General features: G+C 47.6%; 1 protein-coding gene across 1 annotated transcript; it reads left to right on the forward strand.

The window, feature by feature from the left end:
• Positions 1–2,128: 2,128 nt before the first annotated feature.
• Positions 2,129–6,078, forward strand: LOC143263255 (uncharacterized). Its single transcript, XM_076528353.1, has 2 exons — positions 2,129–4,557; positions 4,641–6,078. The coding sequence occupies exons 1-2, from the start codon at positions 2,129–2,131 to the stop codon at positions 6,076–6,078; spliced, it is 3,867 nt and encodes a 1,288-aa protein (XP_076384468.1).
• The last annotated feature ends 3,875 nt before the right edge of the window (positions 6,079–9,953 follow it).

Raw genomic sequence — 9,953 nt, forward strand, 5'->3', positions numbered from 1 at the left:
GTCTTCCGTTTCTTTAATGACCGCGACGCGTCGTAGGCACGAAAGGCCCGAAAAAACAACCCCGTCGTAAATTTGAGAATTTGACGGGTCTTGAGAAAGTTTAGTCCCAACCGTCGCGGGGACGATATCTCAGGCCCCAGGGGACCTCCCGTCCACGCAAGTACGCAACACCCCCCTCTCCTAGACAAGGCTCGTGTAGGACGATACGAGAGGGTGGTGACGAAAAGCTTAGAGGACACTGATTGGAAAATCGCAATCTTCGAGAAAAACCAATCAGTGCGTCCCGGCGTGGAGGTGGAGGTTCCTTCAGGGATCTCAAACGGGGGTGACCAATATAAAATAACGCGACCAGTCGGGGCGCGGACAGTAAAACGCAGAAAAACCGGTCGGTGTCAAACAGTCAGAAGTCACAGTCGAAAATACTTACACGCGCTCTCTTTCTCGCCCGAGCTCTAGCTCTAACATACAGTGCAATCGGACACTCTCTCGAGTTCACGAGGCATTTCGTAGAATCCTCATCCGCGGCATTACTTCGCTAACGAGCGAACGCAATCGCGGGTCGAAAAAGCTCGACTCGCTTCGCACACATTTTCCGCGACACATTCGAGTCCCTCGAGTCGGATAAGTGCGAAACATTTTTGGTCCTTCGAGCCGGATTCGCGATCTACGGAAATATAATTCGGGTGTGAAAACCCAGAGTGCAGCCGATTCCGTTACAATGGCAACGACTAGTGCACTCTCGAGCGGAATGGACAAGGGCGAAACCTACGTCCATTCCTTGAAGACGAAGCGCCGAACATTCAAGGCGCAATTGACATTGTTCTCTAAATACGTCGAGTCATACGCAGACTCCGTTATTGAGCGTGTCAAACTACGGGAACGCACACAACGCATTCGACAACAGTTTGACGATTTCAACAAAATCCAGGATGAGTTGTGTCTCCTAGAAGACTTCGACACGGCCGAAGAAGAACGAGCAACGTTGACTGATACTTATGATCACGCCATCGCCATCGCAGTCACCACGTCGGAACGGGTCGACCAGACTCACGCGCAGTCTTTTCATCCCGCAACGCGAGACTCACCTACTCCGTCTGCGTTGTCGATGGGATTATCCGTGAAGCTACCGCGGATCGACCTTCCGAAATTCGACGGCCGGCTGGAGAAATGGGTCACGTTCAAGGACGCATTCACGACGATGATCCACACGCACGCTGGGTTAAGTAATATTCAAAAACTCAACTACTTGCGCCTCTCGCTCACCGGCAGGGCGGCGACGACGATCGAGGCCTTCACCGTCAGTGAAGACAACTACGAACCCGCTTGGAATCATATGATCGAGACATATGAGAACAAGCGAGCCCTCATTCTTCGTCACGCGGCGCTTCTTCGCGACACCCCGACCATGCCGAACAAGACTTCCGAATCCATACGGGATCTTACCAATTACATGCAACTACATGTACGGTCGTTGCAAGCTCTCGGTCGGACGTGGGAACAAATCGCGAGCGACTTACTCGCTAGCATTGCCATGTCGCGCATGGGGCAAGATATACGAAGGACGTGGGAACGCACCCTGACGACTACGGAGATGCCCAAAATTGAGGACATCTTCAAATTTTTGAACCTTTCCGCGCATCAGTACAGGGACTGTGAAACGCCTTCAACCTCGACTCCCACGGTCCAACAAGTCCAAGCCGAGACCGCACGAGGCGTTCGGAAGCCGGGTTCCTTCCGGACGAAAGAGAGGAGACAATATCCCACGCAGTCCTCGAATAGAGCAAGCGGACAAGCCTTCGTAACTGCTAAGGGTAATAATTGTGCAATCTGCAACACAGCAGAGCATTCCGTCTTTCAATGCAAGACGTTCCTTGAGATGCCAGTCAGGAAACGGATCGAGACGGCAACCAGTTTGTACTTGTGCTTGAATTGTTTGCGTTTCGACCACCGTGCTAAGGACTGCAACGCCGGGAATTGCAGAACATGCGGAAAACGGCACAACACCAAGCTACACGAAGATCCGCCGAAATCCACGGACAGACCCGAATGACCACGACGGAAACGACGAAGGAAGCAGCCGAGGAAAGGGATTCGCGTTCGAGCCACCGAGGGACCGACCAATGGGTTGATGACCACGGCGATCGTCGAGGTCGCAGGTCGCGATCAACCCTCAATCCCGTGTCGAGCATTGGTCGATACCTGCGCTAACGCGAACTTCATCACGGAGGAGTTCGTCGCGAAACTCCAGCTTCCCGTCACAAAATCGGCCGCAACCATCGAGACGCTGAACGCCATGCGAACGGTCACAAGCAAGATTGTGAAAACCACCATCAAATCCCGTCTTTCGAACTACAAGCGGGATTTGACGTTTTTCACAATCCCACGCATTGCGGGGTTCGTGCCGGAGGAGCCGATTGACCGTGATCAACTTAGCATCCCAGCTAACATTCCACTAGCTGATCCACACTTCTACCGTCCAGCGCCCGTAGACATGCTGATCGGAAGCGGTCCTGCCCTCGCATCACTCAGCATAGGGCAAATCAACTTGTCTGCACGTGGCAACCTGGATCTCGTCCTCCAGAAAACCCAACTGGGATGGATCATCGGGGGGAGCGCACCGGCAAGGAAACCTCAAACGACGCGAAAAACCTTCCTGACGAAGTTGAGTTTCGACCTCAGAAGATTTTGGAAATTGGAAGAGGGACCATCCGAACGGCACCTCTCGTCCGAGGAGAAACGATGCGAGGATCACTTCACCCAACATCTTCAGCGAAACGAAACAGGTCGGTACGTCGTCGCTCTGCCCTTCAACGGAAGGGAATCAATGCTCGGTGAATCACGGTCTCGCGCTTTCAATCGATTTTTGGCGTTGGAGAGGAAATTCTCGCGCGATCCTGCTTTGAAGACGGTGTATTCAACCGTCATCAATGAATACCTGGCGCTCGGACATTTGACTCAGGTAGGAAGCGATGAACCCCAGTCACCGGGTTTCTACCTGCCGCACCATGCGGTCGTAAAGTCGTCGAGCGCGACCACAAAGGTCCATGTTGTGTTCGACGGCTCCTCCAAATCGAGTTGCGGCCTATCACTGAACGACGCGCTGATGATAGGACCCACGATACAGGACGACATGTGGCTGCTACTACTGCGATTTCGCATGCACGTGTATGCGCTGACTGGCGACATCGAGAAGATGTATCGCCAGTTCCTCGTTCGGCCAGAGGATCGCAAGTATCAACGGATCCTGTGGAGAAACGCAAACCACGAGGTCACTACGTATGAGCTGAATACGGTCACGTTCGGGCTCTCCGCGGCTCCATTTCTAGCAATTCGGTGCATACACCAGCTAGCGAACGACGAAGAGTCCCAATTTCCAGCAGCTTCAAGGACGTTGAAGAGGGACTTGTACGTCGACGATTTGCTGACTGGTGCCGATACATTGGAGGAAGCCCAGACCGTACGCAATCAGGTCATCAACTTGTTGGCGAAGGGAGGACTCAACATACGTCAATGGAGGTCAAACGAACCCAGGCTTTTGACCGACCTCTCAGCTCAACAAGTACATCCAAAGGTCTTCGGTGACGCGACCACCGTCAAGACCCTCGGTGTGGTATGGGATGCAACAGGAGACATCATCAGATTCACCGTGAATCACAACGTTACCACACGGGTAACGAAACGGTCCATCCTGTCATCGGTAGCAAAGATCTTCGATCCACTGGGACTCCTCGGACCGGTTACTATCCTCGCGAAGCTCATGATCCAGCAGTTGTGGCAACTGAAGGTCGATTGGGACGAATCCCTTCCAGTTGGCATACACACTGAATGGTCAACCTTCGCAGAGGATTTAGTTCACCTCAACCACTTGTCATTCCAGAGAAACGTCACCCAATCGGGTAATCGCAAGATCGAGCTTCACGGATTTTGTGATGCCAGCGAGCGAGCGTATGGAGCATGTATCTACGTTCGATCCATCAGCACCAGCGGCAGGATACGGGTACATCTTCTCTGCGCAAAGTCTCGAGTGGCACCACTGAAGACCGTTCCGCTCGCACGACTGGAGCTTTGCGGGGCTTCCCTGCTGGCTACTTTGACGACCTCGGTTCAAGGGGCACTCGGCACCGATCCCGCAGCCATCACCTTCTGGACCGATTCCACCATTGTTTTGAATTGGCTCCACAAGGAACCAAGCGGTCTCAAAACATTCGTTGCGAATCGCGTAGCGGATGTTCAGGGTAAAACCGACATAAACGCGTGGCGACACGTACGTTCCCACAACAACCCGGCGGATCTGCTATCCCGGGGACAAGCACCAGCGCAGTTCATCAAGAACCAACACTGGCGCCACGGACCCACCTGGCTTTCAACACACAAGTCAACGTGGCCCGAAACAATATTCGAGATCTGGGAGGATGTACCGGAGAGAAAACGACTCACTTGTTTCACCGCGACCATAAAGCGCAGTTCATCAAGAACCAACACTGGCGCCACGGACCCACCTGGCTTTCAACACACAAGTCAACGTGGCCCGAAACAATATTCGAGATCTGGGAGGATGTACCGGAGAGAAAACGACTCACTTGTTTCACCGCGACCATAAACAGTGAGGAAATTTTGAACCGATTCTCCTGTCTTTCTAGGTTAAAACATGTCACCGCGTATTGCCTACGGTTCAAGAATCCACGAGCATTCAGAGGACCTCTCACCATCGAAGAGATCCAATCGGCCACCGTCCGCATCCTACAACTGGCACAGGCAACAGCGTTTGCATTGGATCTTCGTTCATTGAGATCCGGCACCGAGCTCCACAAAAAGAGCAAGCTCCTTCCGCTGAATCCGTTCATCGACCACCAAGGACTGCTACGCGTCGGAGGCCGTCTCGTAAATTCGACGCTGTCTTACAATCAGCGCCATCCGGTCCTCTTGCCGAAGAGTCATCATGTGACCGAACTTATCATCCGCCAGGCCCACCTCGAGAACCACCACGCAGGGATGACGACTACCCTGTACGCCGTCCGGCAGGCCTATTGGCCCATCGACGGCAGAAACGCAACGCGGAAGATCGTGAGGCGGTGCGTCAAGTGCTTCCGTATGGACCCACCTGCCACAGCCTGCAGCATGGGAAACCTACCTGCCGCACGAGTAACCGAGCACCGCCCGTTTTCCAATTGCGGCGTGGACTATTGTGGTCCCTTTCATATAAAAGAGCGACGACATCGCAATCGCACTCGACTCAAGGTGTTCGTTGCTGTCTTCATTTGTTTCTCAACGAAGGCAGTACACCTTGAAGTCGTAAGCGACATGACCACAGAAGCATTCATCGGGGCTTTGCGACGATTCATCTCGCGGAGGGGGATCTGCAAAAACATCTATTCCGACAACGGCACCAATTTCGTTGGTGCGAACAACATGTTGTCCGAGATGCACGAGATCTTGCGCAATGGGGAGAACAAAATCCGCCACTTCCTAACGGAGAAGCAAATCTCGTGGCATTTCATCCCGGCGCTGTCTCCGAATTTTGGCGGCCTTTGGGAAGCCGCCGTCAAATGCTTCAAACACCACGTGAAGCGCGTGGTAGGAGAAGAACTATTCTCATTTGAGCAGTTCAACACTTTCGTGATAGAGGTCGAAGCCATCCTCAATTCCAGACCCTTGACTCCTCTATCTTCCGACCCGAACGATCCCATCGCACTCACTCCTGGCCACTTCTTGATTGGTGATTCCTTGACGAGTTTTCCTGATATTGATTTCAGAAAAACTCCCAGCAACCGACTGTCCAATTGGCAACACATACAAAAGGTCAAACAAGACTTTTGGGCCCGCTGGTACAAGGAATACATCAATCAACTCAACGTTCGCCAAAGGTGGACCAAGGGGTCGCCCAACATCACCAAGGGCACCATCGTCGTCCTGAAGGAGGATAATCTCCCACCACTGCAGTGGCGTCTCGGCTGTGTGGTACAACTCCATCCAGGACAGGACGACTTCGCCAGGGTCGTGACCGTGCGGACTTCCCAAGGAGTCTACAAGCGGAACGTGCGACAACTGGCACCTCTGCCCATCGAGCACAGTGTTTAGAGACATTTTTAAACATACCGCAAGCAACCCAGGACATCGCGATCGAATTAGCTAATAAGTACGCTGATTGTGTATTGACCGATTCGGTCGCTCAACGGGGGGAGCATGTTCCGTTCCAGAAGACCTCCCGCAGGCCGCTTTCGCGAAGGTTTATGGCGTGGACCAGCGAGGATCATAAAGAGACGGAAACCTTTTTTCCATCTGCAGAACATCGGTGCAGGGTCTTCCGTTTCTTTAATGACCGCGACGCGTCGTAGGTACGAAAGGCCCGAAAAAACAACCCCGTCGTAAATTTGAGAATTTGACGGGTCTTGAGAAAGTTTAGTCCCAACCGTCGCGGGGACGATATCTCAGGCCCCAGGGGACCTCCCGACCACGCAACTACGCAACACCCCCCTCTCCTAGACAAGGCTCGTGAAGGACGATACGAGAGGGTGGTGACGAAAAGCTTAGAGGACACTGATTGGAAAATCGCAATCTTCGAGAAAAACCAATCAGGGCGTCCCGGCGTGGAGGTGGAGGTTCCTTCAGGGATCTCAAACGGGGGTGACCAATATAAAATAACGCGACCAGTCGGGGCGCGGACAGTAAAACGCAGAAAAACCAATCAGTGTCAAACAGTCAGAAGTCACAGTCGAAAACACTTACACGCGCTCTCTTTCTCGCCCGAGCTCTAGCTCTAACATACAGTACAATCGGACACTCTCTCGAGTTCACGAGGCATTTCGTAGAATCCTCATCCGCGGCATTACTTCGCTAACGAGCGAACGCAATCGCGGGTCGAAAAAGCTCGACTCGCTTCGCACACATTTTCCGCGACACATTCGAGTCCCTCGAGTCGGATAAGTGCGAAACACTTATATCGCAAGTATCTGAATCTAAATCATTTGTTTACGCATGGATTTGAAGCTAAGCCTTCTACTTCATATCGATTTGAAGATAAATGATATGTATCGCATGGATTTTGAAGCTAACTCGTTTGATTCGTCAGCATTTGAAGCTATATCACTTATCTCCCAATTGTTTGAAGCTAAATCATTTGTTTCGCATGAACTTGAATCTAAACCTTCTACATCGCATTGATTTGAAGCTAAATCATGTGATGCGCTTGGATTTGAAGCAAACTCGTTTGCTTCGTTTGCATTTGGAGAAATATCACTTATATCTCAATTGTTTGAAGCTAAATCATTTGTTTCGCATGCATTTGAAGCTAAACCTTCTGCACAGGCATTGATTTGAAGCTAAATCATGTGTTTTGCATGGATTTGATGCTAACTCGTTAGTTTCGACGGAATTTGAAGCTATATCAATTATATCGCAAGTATCTGCTCCTAAATCATTTGTTTCGCATGGATTTGAAGCTAAGCCTTCTACTTCGAATCGATTTCAAGCTAAATGATTTGTATTCGCATGGATTTTGAAGCTAACTAATTTGATTCGTCTGCATATGAAGCTGTATCACTTATATCGCAAAGTATCTGAAGCTAAATCAATTGTTTAGCATGGATTTGAAGCTAAGCCTTCTACTTCGCACTGATTTGGAGCTAGATCACGTGTTTCGCTTGGATGTGAAGCTAACTCGTTTGTTTCGTCTGCACTTGAAGCTATATCATTTATATCGCAAGTATCTGAACCTAAATCATTTGTTTCGCATGGATTGGAAGCTAAGCCTTCTGCTTCGTATCGATTTGATTTTAAATGATATGAATCGCATGGATATTGAAGCTAACTCGTTTGATTCGTCAGCATTTGAAGCTATATCACTTATATCCCAATTGTTTGAAGCTAAATCATTCGTTTCGCATGGATTTGAATCTAAACCTTCTACATCGCATTGATTTGAAGCTAAATCATTTGTTTCGCATGGATTTATATCTAAATCTTCTAAATCGCATTCATTTGAAGCTAAATCATGTGATTCGCTTGGATATGAAGCGAAATCGTTTGTTTCGTCTGCATTTGAAGCTATATCACGTACAGCTCATGTGTTTGAAGCTAAATCATTTATTTCGCATGTATTTGAAGATAAACCTTCTACATCGCATTGATTTGCAGCTCAATCACTTGCTTCGCATGTATTTGAGGCTATCACGTTTGTTTCTCCTGCATTTGAATCTATATCACTTATATCGCAAGTATCTGAACCTAAATCATTTGTTTCGCATTCATTTGAAGCTAAACCTTCTGCACAGGCATTGATTTGAAGCTAAATCATGTGTTTTGCATGTATTTGCTGCTAACTCGTTAGTTTCGACGGCATTTGAAGCTATAAAACTTATATCGCAAATATCTGAATCTAAATCATTTGTTTCGCATGGATTTGAAGCTAAGCCTTCTACTTCGTTTCGATTTGAAGTTAAAGGATATGTATCGCATGGATTTTGAAGCTAACTCGTTTGATTCGTCAGCATTTTAAGCTATATCACTTATATCTCAATTGTTTGAAGCTAAATCATTTGTTTCGCATGTATTTGAAGGCAAACCTTATACATCGCATTGATTTGAAGCTAAATCGTGTGTTTCGCTTGAATTTGAAACTAAACCTTCTCCATCGCATTGATTTGAAGCTAAATCATGTGTTTTGCATGGATTTGATGCTAACTCGTTAGTTTCGACGGCATTTGATGCTATATCAATTATATCGCAAGTATCTGCTCCTAAATCATTTGTTTCGCATGGATTTGAAGCTAAGCCTTCTACTTCGTATCGATTTGAAGTTAAATGATATGTATCGCATGGATTTTGAAGCTAACTCGTTTGATTCGTTAGCATTTGAAGCTATATCACTTATATCCCAATTGTTTGAAGCTAAATCATTTGTTTAGCATGGATTTGAATCTAAATCTTCTAAATCGCATTGATTTGCAGTTAAATGATATGTATCGCATGGATTTTGAAGCTAACTCGTTTGATTCGTCAGCATTTGAAGCTATATCACTTATATCCCAATTGTTTGAAGCTAAATCATTTGTTTCGCATGGATTTGAATCTAAATCTTCTACATCGCATTGATTTGAAGCTAAATCATGTGTTTTGCATGGATTTGAAGCTAACTCGTTTGTTTCGGCTGCATTTGAAGCTATATCACTTATATCTCAATTGTTTGAAGCTAAATCATTTGTTTCGCATGGATTTGTAACTAAATCATGTGATTTGCTTGGATTTGAAGCTAACTCGTTTGTTTCGTCTGCATTTGAAGAAATACCACTTATATCTCAAGTGTTTGAAGCTAAACCATTTGTTTCGCATGGATTTGAAGCTAAGCCTTCTACTTTGTATCGATTTGAAGCTAAATGAAATGTGTCGCATGGATATGAACTATCTCGTTTGATTCGTCTGCATTTAAAGCTATATCACTTATATCCCAAGTGTTTGAAGCTAAATCATTTGTTTCGCATGGATTTGAAGCTAAATCTTCTACATCGCATTGATTTGAAGCTAAATCATGTGTTTCGCTTGGATTTGAAGCTAAACCTTCTGCATCGTATTGATTTGACGCTTAATCATGTGTTTTGCATGGTTTTTATGCTAACTCGCCTGTTTCCTCTGCATTTGAAGCTATATCACTTATATCGCAAGTATCTGAACCTAAATCATTTGTTTCGCATTCATTTGAAGCTAAACCTTCTACATCGCATTTATTAGAAGCTAAACCTTCTACATCGCATTGATTTGAAGCTAAACCTTCTACATCGCATTGGTTTGAAGCTCAGTCATGTGTTTCGCATGGAGTTGGATGTAGCTCGTTTGTTTCCCCTGCATTTGAAGCTATATCACTTATAACCCAATTGTTAGAAGCTAAATCATTTGTTTCGCACGGATTTGTAGCTAAGCCTTCTACTTCGTATCGATTTGAAGTTAAATGATATGTATCG

Source organism: Megalopta genalis, unplaced genomic scaffold (assembly GCF_051020955.1).
Source record: "Megalopta genalis isolate 19385.01 unplaced genomic scaffold, iyMegGena1_principal scaffold0419, whole genome shotgun sequence".
Classification (NCBI taxonomy): Eukaryota; Metazoa; Arthropoda; class Insecta; order Hymenoptera; family Halictidae; genus Megalopta; species Megalopta genalis.

Coding starts and splice junctions, on each gene's coding strand:
- LOC143263255 (XM_076528353.1), top strand. CDS start 2,129: ATGACCACGGCGATCGTCGAGGTCGCAGGTCGCGATCAACCCTCAATC. Junction 4,558..4,640: donor TATTCGAGATCTGGGAGGAT/GTACCGGAGAGA, acceptor CTGTCTTTCTAG/GTTAAAACATGTCACCGCGT.